The sequence below is a fragment of the Bos mutus genome, chromosome 24 (assembly GCF_027580195.1).
Source record: "Bos mutus isolate GX-2022 chromosome 24, NWIPB_WYAK_1.1, whole genome shotgun sequence".
In the NCBI taxonomy this organism is placed as follows: Eukaryota; Metazoa; Chordata; class Mammalia; order Artiodactyla; family Bovidae; genus Bos; species Bos mutus.
In genome coordinates, this window is record NC_091640.1 from 33,646,268 (window position 1) to 33,667,140 (window position 20,873).

A 20,873-nucleotide genomic window follows, 5' to 3' on the forward strand; every position below is an offset into this window, starting at 1 on the left:
TTTAAGAAAAAAATTACCTTGTACTTCCTTATCATGATACTCCTTCAATTTTGTCCAAAGATCCTTGAAATCATTAGATACATCTGCAGAACTAGGGCTTCCACAACTGCTTCCTGAGAGGTTCATCTTGCTTAATACGCTCCACGCTTCTATTGGTTAATGTTTCCTGAACTTTTCTGTTACATTATATACGTCTGAAGTTGCCTTTGGCCAGTTGAAATACCTGAAACAACAGATTACAAGGTAAATGAATTCTACATTTATCTTTATGTAATTTGAAACCAGGATGACTTCAAGCCCAGCCAGCTATACTCAAGTTTTCCTTCTTAACCTATGATCAATCACTTTAGAATTTGAGGTGCAGAAGTTAGGAAAAAAAGATGATTATGGAAAGAAAAGTCCCAATTTCAGTTATCTGGCCTTAAATCACGCAAATTTTTTTCAGGTGAATTTTTTCTTATTCTGTCAAAAAGGAAGTGATTACCTACATTGTGTTATATTGAAAGGACTCTTACATAGAGAGGTTTATAATCATTCATGGTCAGAACCAATTCACCATTCTTAAAGAATTTATTGCTTTTTAAACTTCTGAGCTGATATGGAATACAACATTTTGAACCAAAAACTGGAAAGCATTCTGAAGTATTCTTGACTTAGGCATTCACATCTAGACATACACGCACACTGTAAAAGAGCAAGAAAGATGATTGACATAACACAAGTATCTGAACAGCTTTTTCATAAGAGAAATCCGTGAGCAAGAAACACAGCAAAGATCTATGGAGACAGAAACAATAATAAAGCAACTAGGGAAAAGTTATTTCGTGCCTCTCAGAGTAAAGGTGAATGATCATTACTTGTGTAACCCCTGAAGGAAGCAAAAGGCTATTATTAGGAAGTTCAAGTGAATTAATAAATATTTTAATATGTGTTCTTAAATTGAAACCATTAACTAGTTACTACTAAAAAAAAATTAAATGATTAACAAGTCTACTAAACCTCACATCTCGCTCCTTAGCCAATGCCTTACCATTGCTAACAAGTGCCCAAATAGATTTAAGTGTCTCTTGCTATTTCTTGAGGTCTCTGATGAAGAGGCTAAGATAAGCAATGGCCATTTCCAAAGGGAGCAATATATGTGCAGAGTCACTTGGTGAACTATAAAGCACTAAAGAAATAAAAATACATTAAGGCTTTCCAAAATCGTGACTACACTTTTTAAAAATAGTGAAAACTGAACAAGTACTAGATTTTAGATAATGTTAAGAATTTTTTAATTTTCTTGTATGATAAAAAGAAAGCCCTTTCTTTATCTATTAAAGTGATAAATAATGTAGTCTCTATAGGTAAACTGAAGATTCACTGGGACTTGCATTAAAATACTCCAGCGAAAATAAGTAAATGTTGGGTGGACAGATAAATCAAGAAGGGTTGAACTATCACAATTATTGAAGCTGGGCAACCAGATAGGTATATGAAGGTTTCATAATTCTAGTGTTTTTCTAGTCTAGTTTTCTAATAATAAGTGTAAATTATTATTTACATAATATACATCATATTAAGTATATAATATAGTAATGCATTACTATATTATTTATACAATAAAGTTTTTAAAAGTGGGTCCATTGAATTAATACAGCTTTATCTTCAAAGAGGCCTGTTCTAAAAGATAAAGCAATGGGTCTCTTCTATCATCAATATAAGCCACCATTTATTAAGTGTTCACTATATACCATTGGAGAAGGAAATGGCAACCCACTCCAGTGTTCTTGCCTGGAGAATCCCAGGGACGGGGGAGCCTGGTGGGCTGCCGTCTATGGGGTCGCACAGAGTCGGACACGACTGAAGCGACTTAGCAGCAGCAGCAGCAGCAGCATATACCATGGAGTGTGCCATTTTCTATTCTCTTTTAATTTAATCGTCAGAGCAACTGCATGAAACAGCCACTATTACTAATTTCATTTTAGAGCTGAAGAAAACAGGCTTAAGAGATTAAATGACTTGCCCAAGGTCACACTACGAGGCTACATCAAGGCTGGAACTCAACTTGTGATGTCAGTGAACTCCAAAATACTTTTAAGAAGCCAAAAAAAAAAAAAAGTAAGTTAATTACCTATATTAATCAAAAAGTTCAAATCAATATTTGTTACTTTAATGAACAGTTTAAAATTGTATATTTTAGTATTAAATGGTTTAAAGCCAATAGTGTAAAATAAAACTTCCTTTAATAAATATATCTATCTTCAGAGACAGTAAAAAGGTTGGTTTTTTTTTTTTTTTTTGCCCCGCACATAACAATGTATCAATACTAAACTTGCAAAGTCTGGATCACAAAACCCTCTCCACTCTAGTTTGCAAGCTTAGCACTTATTGCTGGCATCTCTTTTGATACTGAACCGTTATTTATTGGCACGACGTTGCCCTTCAATTTCTCAGAAATGTGCATCTTTCCTCTCAAGCTGCATTCTGGGCTGAATGGTCGGCAATCATTTAACACATTTCTATGCATCCTGCTGCAGTGTAAATCATAAATCACAACACTGAACGTGCTCAAGAGATTTCTTTCCTGTCACACCACGCATATGCTTACACAGGTGAGCTAAGAGCGGCACCTCGGGTCACACAAGGGTTCTGAACACATTGAACAGGGACTCTGAGTCGTCCTCTCGCGGGCAGAGCAGAGATCCAGAGTCTCCCATCCCAGCACCCTTTGCCATCAGCCGCTTCTCCCGCGGCTCGAAGGGCTGGTGGGCCGCCCTCACTTAAGCGATCCACAGGACTGGCGCCGAGACCGCGCGAGGCCACCCCGGGCGCAGGTCCACGCATGCGCGGGGGGGCTCGGCGCCGGCAGCCAAGCTCTCAGCTGGTGAGGAGACCCAGAACTGCACCGAGCGGTATCCCGTCAGCGCTCAGGTCCACCTCCCCTGAGTTTAGGCCTGCCCCAGCCCGCTCCTCGACTCAGACCGATGACCAAACAACCATCCTCACCCCGGGGCCAAACGCCTTCGGTCAGACCGCAACTGCGGACCGGAAGTAGTCGCTAGGACCCAGCGCTCTGGGTCGGGGGAAAGGGATTCCTTCTACTCACAGCTTACAAGAAGGTCTCGAGATTCTCCGAAGCCCCCAGCTGGGAAGCAGACACGCTCTGAGACTGGAAAGTCTGAGACGGCCGTTTGCTTTTCTCCTCGCTCCCTGACTAACCTACCAAACTGGCGGCGGCCAAGCCGCCCCCTCGGGGCAGCCCGCGCTTTCCCGGGCTGGGGGAGGGCCCGAGGGCTGCCAACCCCGCTCGCCCCGCCCGGGCCTCGCGTGACGTCACGCAACGTCGCGTGGGAGTTCCCGCGACGTCACGCCCCTTCCTCCTCCTCTCTTGGCGGTGTGAGGCGTAGCTCCCAAGTTGGGAGCGGGTCGGCGAGCAGTTCCACCACGGTGGGCGGTGACTGGCGAGGTGGGGCGCCGCCTCCGAGCGGTCGGAAGGGGCTCCGAGAGCTGGCGGCCGCCACAGCGGTTTTGAGATTCCCCGGAGAAAGCTCACGCTGTTCTGACTGCGGAGCTTCGAGTTCTCCTGAGGCAGATTCAGATATGTCGGAATTAAGTCCGTTTCTGGGAAAGCATGTTTGAGTGGTCTGTACCAAATGGAAAGTTAAAGATAATTGCGGGTTAAGGGACACGTATCAGTCTAACGTCGCTCTCCGCCACGTAGCTCTTACCTACAGTCTAGTGATGCGACGTGACAGGACTGGGTGGCGAGGCCGTGTAGCAAAATAAACGCTGTGTATATTATGCTCAGGTTCAAAACGGTTTCTGACGAACCTGGAATGAGACGGAATCAGAAGTTCCTCATTGTTTATTGGAACAACATGAACATGCTGTTAGATAATCTTTTTAAGTCGACGTTTTCTGTCGGTGCTTGTTTGTAAACATTGAAATTGTTAGTATGTTTTCCTATTTATTTTGGTTTCCAAAAGAAGCGTTTTTAGTATCAGAAATTCTAAAAATAAAGATGAAGAAAATAAGCAGAATAGACAAGAATCACAATATCTTTTAAACTAGTTAAATACTTTAATACTTAAAAGACCTGGGAGGAACACAGAGGATAACATAATAAACTTAAAAAAGTTAAGTTGTTAAAAAAAAAAAAGTTGTATTTAGGAAATCATAGGTATAAAATGTAAAGGTAATTTTCCCATTCTTTCCCAGTCATAAGGGATGAATATCGCAGTTTACTCCTTGCAAGTGAGCATAACAGGACGTTTCTGTACCATGCTAGCAAATGCTGTTGGGGCTGCTGAACATTCATTACCCTGTTAAAGCAATTCTCATTCATTTCCAAATTTTATCTTGTTTTAATCTTTTTGATTAGATCCTCTTACAGCACCCTGTACTACTGACACTTATTACAGTTTTCATTATTTAATTCTGTCTCTCCACCAGACTCTTAAGCTTCCTAAGATCAAAACCACATCCTGTTCACTTTTTTTTTAATCACCAGAAACTAACTCAGTACCTGCCAGAGAGGCAACCTCCGTGTAAATATGGATGAATTGGGCATCCGTTGAGGGATTCCTCTTTTTATTTAAGCAGAGAGTATCTTTGAATCCATTCAAAATCCTTAGATTCTCATTATGGAATTTTAGGATAATCACTTTACCGGTGGAAACAGTGGGCATACTCTAGATTTTTGCCTCCAATAAGGAGCTTTAAGACCCGCATGGTGGAATAAATTACGAAATCCTGAAGATCTCTGAGAAAACTTCTTTAACAGGGAAGCACATACTTGAACTCTTTGTAGTTATTTGCGTTTCACAAATTTTATGGCTTAGAACAATGTTTTCCAAGCTTATTGGGTACCTGGGAAATGAACCGATCAGACTGCTTCTACCCAGAGCAACAGAAATTAGGATTCTAGCGACCTCACGCCCAGCACTGCCCTCTTGAGGTCTGGGAGTTTAACGTCCTACTCTTGCCTGGAAAATCCCATGGATGGAGGACCCTGGTGGGCTGCAGTCCATGGGTCGCTAAGAGTCCGATACGACTGAGCGACTTCACTTTCACTTTTCACTTTCATGCATTGGAGAAGGAAATGGCAACCCACTCCAGTGTTCTTGCCTGGAGAATTCCAGGGACAGGGGAACCTGGTGGGCTGCCGTCTATGGGGTCACACAGAGTCGGACACGACTGAAGTGACTTAGCATATGTATAATCTATTAGAGGCCCTTAGGATGCTTGATTTTTAAAGTGTGTAAAGGGGTCGAAAAGAGTCGGACACGACTGAGCGACTGAACTGAACTGAACGTGGTTAAATCATATATGTACATTTAATCGAAATAAGAAAAATCATGCACTAACAACTCTAGGATTCTTAGACGTGTACACTTTTGAAACTGTAGATTTTGAAGTCATCTGCATGCATGCTCAGTTGCTAAGTCATGTCTGACTCTGCAACCCGAAGGACTGTAGCCTGCCAGGCTCCTCTGTCCATGGGATTTCTCAGGCAAGAATACTGGAGCAGGTTGCCATTTCCTCCTCCAGGGGATCTTCCAGGGATGCAACCTGTATTTCCTGCATTACAGGTGGATTCTTTACCACTGAGCCATCAGGGAAGCCCTGGAGTCATCTAACTCAAGCCGTTTTACAACTGAAACTCTTTGTTGATTCATTCTACAATCTGCTTAACTCCTATAGCTGGGTGGTTGAGGGTTGTGAAGGAAAAATCACATAACAGATTAGACTGACATCACTAAAATTACATGGTTTCAGACCTCATATAGGGCACCAGTTAATCTCTCAGGTAGCCTTTATTCAGTTCCTTCTGTTTCCTTTGCCATCTTCCAAACCTTCACTGTTTTCCTCAAGCCTCTACAGAGTACTCATTCTCAGCTAACACCTTCACCTCCTGGTTAAACAAGACAGTTAGTCTCTATAAGTGTGATCTTCCTGAACTTTCTTTTTCCTTTCTCAACTCTGAATTAGGCAATACCATTTTGCAGTGAAATTGCAACCCTAATCCAATTGCTTCTCATCACCTTGTCTGTATCCAATCTGGGCCTCTCCACCATCATCTCAAGCATTTTCTGAAGCAGTACATACTCAGTTGCTAACTCATGTCTGACTCTGCAACCCCAAGGACTATAACCTGCCAGGTACCTCTGTCCATGGGATATCTCAGGCAAGAATACTGGAGTGGGTTGCCATGCCCTTCTCCAGGGGATCTTCCTGACCCAGGGATTGAACCTACCTGTATTGCAAGTGGATTCTTAACGACTGAGCCATTTGTGCAGCAATAGCCTTCCTTTAAAAAAAACAACTATCTTTCTACTTACACTGTTTTCCCTTTACAGTGTATTCAGCAATAGCAGTCAGAATGATTCTTTAAAACCTAAGTCAGAACTGACACTCCCCTGCTTAAGACATTCCAAGGTCTTTCCATCACTTTAGAATAATAGCAACTCCCTTTCTATGGAATCAGGACAGGTCGATTACTGTATTCTACTGATGTTATCTTCTAAATAGAGTCCTGAACTAGTGCTTTCCTTTCCTCCTCACTCTTATAGCCCTAGCTTGGGCTCTGATATTTCTTACCTAGACCATGCTTCCAGTCTTGCTCCTAAATGTAGTTTCCACACAGCTGCCAGAGAACCCAACTATTGTTTCTGATCTTGGCACTCCCTTGCTTAAAACCCTTCAGAAACTCCCTATTACCTAAAGATTAAAATTCAATCCCAGGGACTTCCCTGGTGGTCCAGTGGCTAAGACTCCATGCTTGTAGTGCAGGGGGCCTGGGTTCAAACCCTGGTCAGGGAAATAGATCCCACATGCTTCAACAAGAATTGAAGATCTTAAGTGCCGCAACTAAGACCCAACATAACCAAATAAATAAATAATAAATATATAAAAAAATTGACAATTTAAAAAAATGTCAAAGAAGTCCCTCTTAACCTTGCGCCTCTAACCACCACATCATCCTTTCCCTCTAAAACAGGTTGTTGTTGTTGTTGTTCAGTGGCTAAGTTGTGTCTGACTTTGTATGACCCCATGGACTGCAGCTCGCCAGGCTTCCTTGTCCTTCACTATCTCCCGGTGTTTGCTCAAATTCACGTCCATTGAGTCGGTGATGCCTTCCAACTAGGGAGACTGCTTATATTCCTCCTTCCAGCTCCTTGCTATTTCTTTGTCTTGGCTCATATAACCCTCTTCTCTTGAAATGACTTCCACCCAGATACTTTATATCTCTACGTAGCCTTTAAGACTTAGCTCAGGCAGTGCAGCTCCAGGAGACCACCTTAAGGTCTCTCATCACTGCTCCTTCCTACCCTCTTCCTTTAATAGCCCTCCTCATTCTCCCATACTCCTCTTTGTATGTATTTTATCACTGCATTTAATGCCGTTATATTGTAATTATTTTTACAGCTTTTACCCAACTAGACTGCAAGGGGTTCTTTGATAGCAGAGACTGTGCTTTCTTTATTCTTCTCAGTATTCCTAGTTCTTACCAGAAAGTCTTGTGTGTGTGTGTGTGTGTGTGTGTGTGTGCTTAGTTGCTCAGTTGTGTCCGACTCTTTGTGACTCTTTATATAGCCCGCCAGGCTCCTCTGTCCACGGGGATTCTCCAGGCAAGAATACAGGAGTTGGTTGCCATGACCTCTTCCAGGGAGACTTCCCAACCCAAGGATCAAATCCATGTCTTCCACATTGCAGTTGGATTCTTTACACAGTGAGCAGTTGGATTTGCAGTTGGATTCTTTACACAGTGAGCCACCAGAGAAGCCCATGAATACTGGAGTGGGTAGCCTATCCCTTCTCCAGTCTTAGCACAGTACTATCTAATAAAGCCACATATATGATTTAAAATTTTCTAGTAGCCACATTTAAAAAGGTAAAATACAGCAGGTGAGATTAACTTAATATATTTTGTTTAACCTAGTTTGTCTAAAATATTATTTCAGCATGTAATCCATGTACAAATTATGAATGAGACCTTTTACATTAATTTTCTTCATTAATTTGAGTCTTCAAAACCTGATGTGTCTTTTACTGTTATAGGACATTTAATTTGGGTTAGCCACATTCCAAGTGCTCAAAGCCACATGTGGCTAGTGGCTACCATATTGGATAGCCCAAGACTATCATATATAATGAATAAATGAGGTCCTATGGTTTACCTGATGAATCAGGATGGAGCTGATTCACAGTCTATTTCTGCTATTTGTGCTGGCCATTTCCCATCTCTTCTCCCTCTCTATACTTCATCTTCTCCTCCCCTCCCAGCACTGAGGCCTGTATCCCCAGGCAAAAAATTTAGTGATTAAACTCATTATGATTGTTTAAAATAAAGTCCAGCACTTCTAACATGAACACACAATACTAGGGGTGAGCTGTATCCCTAGAGTCAGAACTATTTTAAGAGCAAAACAAAGGAGATAATAAGACAGAGATAAAAATAATGAGGTTAAGTATAATAAGAGAGATAAGAGGGGAGAGAAGTATTAACATAATAGAAAATTATGTTAACTGTCAAAATTTATGTCAACCTAAATGAACACTTGATTTAATTTTTAAAAAGTTGTTTACAGTAATTATTAACTGTTGTTTGGGGGTAGGGGTATACATCAATTAGTGATCTTGCCCCAAGTGCCAAAATGTTTAATGATTTGAGTGGATGGTGCCAAGATTCCAGTTAGGTTGAACAGTTTTGTAATTGTTTTAAAGATATATTTAACATTCATGGAGGATGTCAGTATCATAGTTTTTATTTTGATAGTCTTAGGTGGTCATTAAAGTGCTTATAACAGACATTAAAGATTATACATTGCTTTCTAATTAGAAAAATTAGCTTCATTAGTCTAGCCAACTTCCAACTTTATTTTGGTAAAGAAGCTTTATTTATTTTGATTATCACTATGGCTACATAGAGCATCTTCATTTCCCATGATAAGCTATTAAAGTTGTTTGTGTTTTTAAGTACTTAGCTACTTCATTTCACATCAGCAATGGGCAAAGTTTTATTAGATACATAATTTTCCCAATTTCAGAACTATCTCTTTATACTTGATAGTCTTATACAGTATACCATGTGCTTGCCTATTGGCATAGGTTTAAATGATGGTGGGCTGATCAAGAATGTTTATGATCTGGTACTGCAAAGTGATTTATTGTCAAAGGAAAGGGGCGTCTTTTTCTTCCAGATCATCTGTTTCTATATAGTGGCTGCTTGGGCAATATTTTATATCTCTGCATATGGATTTATAAAGCCCAGAAATTTTGTTGGATAGGCCTTAGACCCTTTTTTTAACACTGACATTTGTAAGAACCTCAGAGCTCAACTGCTACAGAGATGATAAAAGAATTTGAGTGATCACTAAGACTGTAGGGTGATCTATAGAGATCAAAATACAAATGAATTGTATTTTCGGAATCTTGAAAAACTAATATTTTAATTCAGCAGATGTCGTTCTATACAACATTGTCCTGTGTATGGATATATATATACACACACATATTTATGTATAATTTATACACACATATATATATACATATATTTATGAAAAGTTTATGATGATAAAAATACAAATATATATATACGTATATAATGTGTGTATATATGTGTGTGTGTGTGTGTGTGTGTAATGCTACCATGATGGCAGCTGTGGGAACAATATTTATTTACAGTAATGTAAGTAGAAAATAATATGAACTGTAGGAACAAATCACTGACACTTGGAGTCTATTAATTAAAGCATTCCTTGATAGGTTCACAAGAGCAAGCACATTTAATAGTCATTGCTTTGTCCACTAAAAATACAATGATTCACATCTTAAATAATGGTTTTTCCATCAGTAAACTGGTGAATTTATTCACTGATGGCAAATAGTTGTGACCTTTAATGTGTTCGTGCCTCACAAATTACAGATATGTCTTCAAACACACTGGCTGACTCCCCCCCCACATATTTTCCCTATTCTAACTATGTTTGAGAAAAATAGACTTTTAAAAAAATAATGTCTTTTTCCTTTTCCTAATCCATGTGTTAGTCATAGGTTAAGGAAGCTTTGATTGTTACCATTCCAAAAATGTTTTATGTTCAAAATTCAGCTCTTAGAGACCTTCAGTTTTAGCCAATACTTTTAAATTTTATAAGTTATAATCTGAACTATTATAAATGAAAAGTGAAATTAAATTATGTTTTAATTCACTTCTCACCCTTTAGGACAATTTGTTTTTGCAGGCTATTTAGAATAGATAGAATTCCTCTTCCCAAATCTAGTACACTTCTTATATACAATGCTCGTATGCCTGGCTTACCATCAACAGTTCTGGTTAATGTCTATTCTTCTGGCTTAGCTATTAACAGGGCTCCCATTTACTATAAAAAATATCCTGGTTTGAGTGATAAGTCAAATGGTCAGAAGGTTTAGGGAATTTGAAATATAGCATAATAAAAAAGGGAAGATTCAAATGACCCTTTGTTGGCAGGAATATTTCCTTCTCAACTATATACAGATCTATCTAAACTTGTTTTAAAGAATATTGTGATATAGATAATATAAGCCATAAAAGAATTACACTTTTTGATTTATTGATAGTACTTTGAAATTCCCATTAGTTGAGAAGTGGTTTATTTAATTCTGTTAGAAAATGGATTTAAGAAAAGTTTATGATGATAAAAATACAAAGTACTGTTCCTACTTATCTTCTCTTTTGAACCTAAAAATAATTATGTCATAAAGGTAGAACAGGTGCAGTTTTCATCTTTTCAGAGAAGTTGATAAATTAGGTGGTGTGACTAGTACTATATGTACAAACTAGTAGATAAGTTTACCCAAGATTCCAAACCAAGTTTTCTGGACATGAGTCCTGTATCTATGATCTTTTCAGTACACTCTGCTATTTTTGAATAATAGACTCTATATGAAACTTACTCTGTGCTTTTCTGTTTTTAATTTAGAAAATAGTTTTGAGAAAATAACCAAATAAAGTTTCTGAAAAATTATTCAGAAATTATTATTACCTAAATGCTAATTTACAGTTCCAGTGCATTTTTCTATTTACTTCAGAAAGATTTACATTATATGAGTTTACTAAAAGGACTTTTAAATTTGATAGCAATTTAAGTCTCATTGAGAAAAAGGAAAATAAACAGGGTTCTCTTGGTCAGGGTAGGAGTGAAGCACTTTTATCTCAGTTTTTAAAGACTGTTTTGCAAAAACAATTTTATTTCTTGGCACATGTGTTCTTTCACTTGGCTTACAGTAGACATGGACATTTGAAAGAGGAATATAAATTGATTTCTAATGGAATTAGTGAAAGTGTTTATTCTAGCTTTCCTAGCTAGATTTTTCATGTAGTAAGATTTTTCAATCTATTTGAAAACTAAATAGATTGAAGGGCCTTGAATTATGTTGTAACCTCAGAAGGGACCAGAGTAGGAAGTGCTCCAAAAAGCTGTAGCCTTGTTCTACAGTCATTGATAGCATATGGCCATATTCCCAGCCTGTGTTACTGTGTGAGTCCTGAGCTGAGAGGTGACCAGGATTTATGCTCTGGCCCTGCCTCAGGTTATTTGTATAATTCCTAGTCAAGTCTTACTTCCTCAACTGGAAAATGAGAATACTCATTCTTACTGTGTCCAAAAGGGTTGTTGTAAAAATGAGACATTATTTGTGAAACGTCTTAGAGAACACATCACAGAAGTTTGAAGCAGCTTGCCTATCAGGAACAGAGTGGTAGAAGGCTTTCTAGGCAGAAGGCATGTGCAAATGTTCTGCTATGGAAAATCGCTGAGTTGTGGAAACTGTAAGTGTACCATAATGTATTAATGTGGGCTTCCCAGGTGATGCAAGTGGTAAAGAATTTGCCTGCCAATGCCAGATATATGAGGGACACAGGTTGGGAAGATACTCTGGAGGAAGGCATGGCAACCCATTCCAGTATTCTTGCCTGGAGAATCCCTGTGACAGAGGAGCCTGGTGGGCTAAGTCCACAGGGTCACAAAGAGTCGGACACAACTGAAGCAACTTAGCATGCACACGTGCAATGTATTTGTATAGGTTGATAGTGGGAAATCAGCAGCAGCTCCACCTAGTTTTTTGAATGAATTATAATTTTTAACTATAATCCTCTTTAAAGCAAGTAATTTAACCTATCTGTGCCTCAGTTGTTTATCAGTGATATGACGATCATAATATATACCTTGGATATTTCACAGGATTGTTAAGGACTGAATGGTTATACGTGTTGTGCTGTGCTTCAGTCTTGTCCAGCTCTTGAAGACCCCATGGACTATAGCCTGCCAGGCTCCTCTGTCCATGGGGATTCTCCAGGCAAGAATACTGGAGTGGGTTGCCATGCCCTTCTCCAAGGGATTTTCCCAATCCAGGGATCAAACCCAGGTCTGCCACATTGCAGGCAGACTCTTTACTGACTGAGCCATCAGGGAAGCCTGACTGGTTATATGTATGTATTTAGATACTAGAAGAAACTGTTAATAATAGATAAATTTAAGAGCTGTAGCTAATCAAAAAGATGTTTCCAATTGCTAATGTTATGTAATTGTAGTGAAATTGTTGAATTGGTATGCAAATTGTGAGAGATTTATAACTATAGAAGGGATTAAATAATAATTTATTAAGTGGTATTACATATCTTACTTGATTCAAATGATTAAGTTTAAATAAGTCAGGTAGTTAAATAGTCAGGTAGTTATTATATTATTATTTCTGTTATATTCTAAGTGTTAAAGTGTTAGTCACTCGATCGTGACCGACTCTTTGAGACCACATGGACTGTAGCCCACCAGACTCCTCTGTCCATGAAATCCTCCAGGCAAGAATACTGAAGTGAATAGCCATTCTCTTCTCTAGGGGGTTTTTAACAACTGCCCAACTGCAGAATTGTAAGGAAAGGGGAAACTAATTTATTCATTTATTTCAGAAATTGATTGTTGTAAGGAATCATTTATTTAACAGAGATTTATGATCTATTCAGCTTCTTGGGAAAGGGAACATTGGGATCAAGTTGATTGTGATCTGAGCTAATTTAGTGAAGATCTGAGTACGTTTGATAACTCCTTTTGAAAATAGTATCTGCTATTATTGGACTTTGTTCAGCAGTTTATGTTCCCACTTTTTCTTGTTTCAATGCCTTCTTCAGTCTAGTTTCCCTTTTTCAGTTCACTAGCTAATTTAACCACTTTCTAAGAAAGAGTTGTTTTTAAAAAATTCAGATAATTATTCTATTCTGACATAGTTCAAATTAAATGAAAAGAGGATATGATTTTAATCAGATTTCTTTTTCAATTGTACCTATTTCTTCCTCATTTTCTCTAAGCTAAGTTTCTATCATTATGCAGACAAATATGGTATTTACTCAATTAGAGCATATAACTAGCTATTCAGTTTTCTATTTTTAATGAACTTGATTAGAGCCTTCATCTAACATATTTTTCAGAGCCATGCTCCAGGATCACATTAAATGTTATAATGAATTAGTTCTTGTAACCAGACCCTATTGAAAATAGTCCAAGACAAACTTGTAGTATTCAAAATTCTGTGTTTTACTATAGTAGTAAGTGTTATTTGAGGATGCAAGGTTTACAGTTTTACCAATGTAGACTTAAACAACAGTCTTCAGATCAATGCTGGACATAAAAGTATTTATAGAGTACATACTAATTGTTCATTCTGTGACTGTTTGGCTCTTTAAAAACTGGCAGCCAAATTCAGGAAATGAAATGTAGTTTATTAGAAAATACCTTTCTCACAGAAGATCAGGTTTCCATGCAGCTCAGGTTTTGTGGGAATGGATCAAATACATCAGACAAAAATAGGCTAAAGTTCCTCACTTTCCATTTGAAATTGCTATACTCATTTCTCAAACAATCCATTTTAGTTGTACAGTGTATTAGTTAAACATATATTGTTAAACTAACGAAAAAATAGTTTTACCGTATTTATTCTGTAATGGATCTGGACTGCTCTTGGGCCCAGGTCGCTCCAGTCATGGCAGTGCCAGCAGTTTCCTGTCAGGTCAAACCTGACAGCCCTCATCTGACTTCTGGTTTTAACATTTAGTATTAACATGTGGTTTGTTGTGGTACCAAAGGAACTGCTGAGAATTTAATTTACACTAATGTGTTTAATTTACACCTACTGGTGGAACTAGAATGACATGTCATTTATCTTAACAAGTAAAACTGTGGGAAAAGAGGTTGGTATTGTTGTGCTGAAATGGACTGAACAGCTTTTCGTGCTGAATGGCCTATTGCCAGTTTCCAGGTCCAGGGTTCAGGTTCCTGGCCAATAGTCAGTTCCAGTGGTTGGTTCTATATTATAGTTAAAAGACATACTTGTTCCTGAGCAACATTTATCTCTTTTAACTTTCGTCAAACGAGTTCTTGGACAGTGACTAGAGCAGAAGATAAGGGCTCACTGAACTTCTATGTAGATGTGTATTTACCATTCAGTACTTATTTGGGGGGCTTCCCGGTGGTGCAGTGGTAAAGAATCCACCGGCCATTGCAGGAGATATAAGAGATGGAAGTTCGATCCTTAGGTGGGGAAGATCCTCTGAAGAAAGAAATGGGAACCCACTCGGTTACTCTTGCCTGGGAAATCCCATGAACAGAGGAGCCTGATGGGCTACAGTCCGTGGGGTCTCAAAGAGTTGGACACAGTTGAGGACTGAGCACACGTGCACACTTATTATAATATATGATTGAAAATTGATCATAATATTAATATTTTCAAAAATGCAAATAATCCTTTTATCTCAGAGTGCATTTCAGCTACTTTCGGTTAGAAGACCTCCAAATGTAGACCTGTATGGATGGTCCTTGACTTAAGATGATTTGACCTTAATGATTTTTTGACTTTACAATGTTGTGAAAACCATATGCATTCAGTATAAGCCATAATTTTAATTCTGAATTTTGATCTTTTCCCGAGTTAGCAATATGCAGCATGATGTTGTCTTTATGATGCTGGGCAGCTGCCTTGAGCCGCAGCTCCTATTCAACCATGTAATCATGAGGGTAAACAGTTGGTGGACTTAAACCATTCCATACCCAGACCAACATTCTGTTTTTCTCTTTCAGTACAGTATTCAATAAATTATTTAAGATATTCAACACTATTATAAAATAGGCTTTGTGTTAGATGATTTTGCACACCTGTAGGCTATTTTAAGTATTTTGAGCATATTCAAGGTAGCCTAGGCTAAGCAATGATGTGTAGTAGGTTAGGTGTATTAAATGCATTAAAAAAAATTTTTTTTTAATTATTTTCTGGCCACACCACGTAGCATAAGGGATCTTTGTTCCCCAACCAGGAATTGAACTTGTGTAGTGGAAGCAGAGTCTCAACCACGGGACTACCAGGGAAGTCCCTAAACGCATTTTTGACTTGTGATATTTTCAGTTTACAGTGGATTCATGGAGACTTAAGTTGACGAATCATCATAAGTTGAGGAAAATCTATATATGTTAAATGTAAATTTTTTCCTCATCACAGAACTCTGTAATATTGCTCTATGTCCATGTATATTATACTGCAAGCTACAGAAAGTTATCAATCATTATTTCTTAACGTTATTAAAGTTATCAAAACCTTATTTCTTAATGTTTCAAGATTCATTTATTCATTTCAAGAAATTCATTCAGTTTAAACTATTTTCACATTGGAAGTGTTTCTCATTCCTAATTTAAATCATTGTAGAGACAGATGCAGAACCTTCAAGGGAATAGACTTAGGAGACAGAACTTTGAAAAAAAATTTTCCATGTAAGTTGTATTTCCACTTTGTCAATAATACATAATTTCTAAGTTAATAGTTTTCTGATTATTTTTAAAACCATATGTCTTTAACATAATGAGCTATACCATTCTCTAATTCCCAGTTAGTTTTTGATGCATAGCAAGTTTGGTTGTTAGTCCTGTATTATTCCAATTAACTATTTATAGAGAAACATTTAAAAATTACATGTGTGCTTTTCAATTGTTTAGAGTAATATCCACTTTGAATGTATGAAAACTAAATGGAAATTAAATGCTAATTTAATGAATAGTCATATAAGGTTAAATTGCTTATGGATGTAATAGTTTTAGTAAGAATGTATAGTTAGTGGGCTAAATTGGTGAAGTGGTTTTTTTGTTTTTAGGTATACACATGAGCTTTTCAGTTTAATGCATTTACCATGGATATAAATTTGAATTATATTGTTCCCATAAAGCTTATTTGTATAGCAGTTAAACATCTTTCAGGAAGTTAAAGTTGATTGCAAAGGCCCAGTAAGATCAGTTTGTGTTATAAAGTGGATCTATTTGTTGATTTTAATATCAAGTCATAATCTCTTTCCTGTTCCTTCTTCACACATTGGAAGATGTGTCAGTTGACCCAACTTCCATTAGATAAGCTTTTAAAATGTTTTATCATACTATTCTGAACTCCTTTCTGACTGATGAGATGAGATATCTCATTAGTGAACTTTGTTCATTGGCTCCATTTCCTAATCAGTTTATCAATCTGTGGCTAATTTAATATTATTTTTAGAACCTGTTGAATCCTATTGTATCTTACTTCTTACATCCAGTTTTGGACACACTCTTCCTATCATTATCTACTATCAAGGGAATGCAATATACATTACAGTAAATTAATTCATCAGAGAATCTTTTGGAGGAAAAAACATACTCTATAGCCCTGAAGAAATAATTCAATCAGTAATAGAAAGCACAATCCTTAGAACACATAGAAATCCTTGGCCAACTAATCTGATGTCGTGTTAAATGATATATATAAATAGATGTAAAATGCCTTTGAAGAACAGATACTAGGTACGAGTAAGGCATAATTTGCACTATCTTTGTCACATCCTTCCTTTGGTAGACGGAGAAGGCAATGGCAACCCACTCCAGTACTCTTGCCTGGCAAATCCCATGGACAGAGGAGCTTGGTAAGGATGACTGAATTTTTTAAAATTATCCAAGCCTTTAATCACATTGGTATATTGCTCTCAAAATACATTTAACAAAGGTGTCTTTGAAATGATTCTTTAATTGGGTTCAATTATATGGGTTTTTAATTTTTTAGATTTAACAAGATTAAAATATTAAATCTTAATATTTTCCAAGATTGCTGATTAAATTTTATCTCTGACAAAAATGTATATTCTAAGTTAAAGCTTTGACTTCTCTTACTTAATCTATTTGTTGAAATTTATTATATATTCTATTAAAAAAGTGGGAAGAATATTGACTGCTATACCTACTATGTTCTAGAAACTCTCCTAGGTATTTACATACAATATCTCATTTGAGTCTTCCAACTACTCTTAGAGAATGATTTCCTTTTCTTCATTTACAGATGGAGAAAAGAGAACTCAGCATTAAATAATTCCCAAGGGTAAACTAGTTTGTAGTAGAGTGAATATTCAAATCCATCTCAGTTTGGGCCAAAAACCCATATGTTTTTCAATATACTACCTTTTCTCTTGAGTATAAAGATAAGAAACAAATTTTTTTCCAGAGTCCACTTGGACTGAACTAAATTTACCAAATTTAGAAACATCCCCCTGGTAAGATTTTACCTGTGAAAAGATAAAGAGCTTAGAAGAATTAACTTTTAGCTTGAAGAATCAGAATTGATAAATTTCAGCCTTTTTTTCTCGAGCTTTCTGTGGTCCTATTACCTTGGAATTCCTCAAGTTAAAAACACTTAAAGCATTTTTGAGCGCTTGTGTACAAAGCGCTGTATTAAGATATCACCCTTTATGTAACAGGTTCTGTCATCTCTAAGATGGGTTTTGAGTCCTGTAATCCTGGGCTTCATCTACTTTTTGAAATGTTTTTGTCAGTTTTAACCATATTTTAGAAGTACAACCTTCTTAGGCAAATCCTAAACTGTATCCATGTAAGAGTGACTAAAACAATAAAAAAATACATATATACTTATACACATACTAAGAAAATAAACAGTTGAGACAGTATAAAGTAATAATAAGTTTAAAAATGACAGCAGTATCCACAAATAATCTGGATAAAGATGGAGTAATGTGAGATACTCATCAGTTTGATACAACATTTTGTGATGGCCTTATGAGATTAGGGTTTGAAGAGGCAGTCATCTTCCTTACCAATGGCAATCCCATAAATTTGGCCACTATACCAAAAAAAGTTCAGGGGCAATAATTAAATAGATTAAAATACAAAAGCAAAGAGTTTCTTGGTTCAGCAGATACTCCTTAACATAACTTATACACTTTTACCTTTTTACGAATCTTTTAGAACACAGAGTAGATTTTATGTAGTATTCAGAAGAATCAATGTAGAGTGGTGAAAAAATATTAGTCTGAGCTGGTATCAGGAAGCTGGGATGGTCTAGTACCACCTCTACCCTTAGACTATGTTATTCAGCTACATTTTGGGGCTTTTCATTCAACTAAAAAGTGAATTCATCAGTCATTCTTAAAGAGTCCTTCTAGCTCAGAAATGTCATGATTCTAAGGGCTTTTGATAGGAAACCCATGAATACATTCAGGAAAGAAGGAGGTTATAGGTGTTAAGAAAGCTAGCATGGTTGACAACAAGAGCCATTGTGTGAAACTGTATGGCCAGCAATAAAGATAAAAGAATGCATCCCCAGCTAGACTTAGAGAGTAAAAAGGTTATTAAATGACTAGAACAGTTTTTGACCTAGGCCCTCAGATAATGTAGGGCTATATAAAATATATATGCATACACAGATTCCTAATTTGATTGATAAATCTGTATATTCTTAATTTTAATCAAAATATCACAATGTATCAATATTTTAAAGTAATCAATTTATGGAAAATATATAAAAGTCATATTTAATAGGAAATCATATATTTGAAACTAAAAATTCCATTAAGTGAAAACTGCAGATCCCTCTCCAACATGTAGCATTAGACTTGAAATTTTACCCACAAATTTTATATGAAATATATATCTACTTCCTAAATAGCTTTCCTCAAAACCATAAACATAAAAAATGCCTAGTAAATAAGCTGGAATCCCAAATTAAGTTTATCTTTAAAGAATAAGCTCTGTATTATAAATATAGTGAGATTTAAAAATTTTAAGTTACTAGGTATAATATATTTACCAGAAACAGTGTAAGTATACACTATTGACATACATCTATATTTAGCCTGAAAACTAATTTAAAAGAGAAAAATTCAATCAACTGAAATTTTTGATCCATAGTCTTCAAAAATTGTCATACTACAGTTTATGCTGAATAAAATTAATTTTTTGCTTTGCTGAATCAGCACATTCCTTTTGCAGATTCAACATTACATAGCTTTTTATAAATTCAGCTGAATATCAGAAGCTTTATGCAGAATTGCCTTGGAGTAGGCAAGCATCTAAAAGGTTTCCCTGCAAAAACTGAATCTCATCTGAACATTTAAACACTTAAAAAAAAAATTCTTTAGTATCATCCTGAAGAAACTCTTATAGCCTTTGAATTTGAAAATAATGACAAAGTGAAGACTCTAAAGGGACAATGAAAAGAATGCATCAGTCTTGCTCAGTTGAAGGTGAGTCATATGATGATCTGCAGATAGTCTTTGAGAGGAAAGTAGTATAAATCTATTTTTTAAAGTAATTTTTAATTCCACGATAAAGTTCATATATCAGCTGTTATATTAAATTGCCCAGAAGATGTGTGCATTCAGTTCAATCTAATACTAATAACTAAAGAGTAGGTTGGTATGTCAACATAAATCTAAAGGGATTGGTAACTTTCATTTTAAATGACACAAATTACTAAAATAAATTAATTGGATCAGTGAAAAAGAGAGGTAAAAGAATTATTTTAAAATATATACTAAAAGAAGATCCAAATATTCTTTAACCTAAAAAGGTTTTCAGACCTAATAGGCATGACAAAACCTGTCTTCATTCCTTTCTATTCAGCTCAGCAAGTGCTTTTGAGCTCCAATAGTTAATCAGTTACCAGATTCCACAATCTTTGTTTTTCGCACTCCTCACTTGCTGTGAATTGTTCTTTTAATGTGCTGAGGATCACCAAGAAGAATAGCACTGTTTTTTTTTTTTTTTAATGCCTTAAAAAGGCAGTTATTATTTTATCCACAATTAGATTTGCCATATAAAATGTTACCATATAGCAACAGCCTGTAAAACATAATAGTATATTATCAAAGGAGTAGATGGCTTAAGATGAATCATTACATTAATAGGCAAAATATATTTAGCAAAATTATTCAACCGAGCTTTCTTAATGACCATAGCCATGCATGACTTACCAAAAAAGTATAGAAAAGTATATTATATGGCAAGTAATCTTTATTCAAACAAATCAATGAAAATATATGTATGCAAGTACTATAAAACAATAAGCAAATTTATATAAAAGATACAATGCAGGTATTACCATGTTAAAAAGATATCATCTTAAACTTAATTTCTTAACCTTCTAAAAGTGCATAGAAAATTGAGAAAGATAAAAAAATATATTAACTTACCCTTCAATTTATTTAGAAAGCTTCTGCTCTTGGTCAAAAGCAGAAGGTGTTTCACTGCGGACTTTCCCTGAAGCTATGAACTTCCACAGTAATCAGTGGGAGACACCTCTCTGGACCATGCTAGAGTTTGCTAGACACCACTGCTGTGTGGAAGAGTTCTGCCGCATCTAAGCTATATAAGGTGTGCAATGGATAACCTAATATGCCTTTCATTTAACTGGCTGGGCAGGTTTCTGCCGTCTGTGGAACATGGAATCAAACCAGAATATGTTGGCACAACAGGCCAGTCAGACCGGTTCTTCTGTAGATCCAGAACCCGTCCAACCAGTCTGCATCAAAGGCTAGCCCAACAAGCTGCAGCGGCTCAGCT

General features: G+C 36.7%; 1 protein-coding gene across 3 annotated transcripts in view; it reads right to left on the reverse strand.

Moving 5' to 3' along the window:
* RBBP8 (RB binding protein 8, endonuclease) overlaps window positions 1-20,661 on the reverse strand; it is an 83,118-nt gene extending 62,457 nt beyond the window's left edge. The window contains exons 1-3 of one of the 3 annotated variants that reach the window (XM_070361648.1): window positions 20,504-20,661; window positions 3,711-3,813; window positions 18-223 (exon numbers count right to left, since the gene is read on the reverse strand). In XM_070361648.1, the coding sequence (XP_070217749.1) occupies window positions 18-126 (109 nt within the window). In that variant the 5' untranslated portion in view covers window positions 127-223; window positions 3,711-3,813; window positions 20,504-20,661. Of the gene's footprint in view, window positions 1-17; window positions 224-515; window positions 535-3,088; window positions 3,300-3,710; window positions 3,814-20,503 lie in introns of those variants that run through there. The other 2 variants (XM_070361649.1, XM_005898881.3) reach the window with 2 other exon arrangements.
* Window positions 20,662-20,873: the final 212 nt, after the last annotated feature.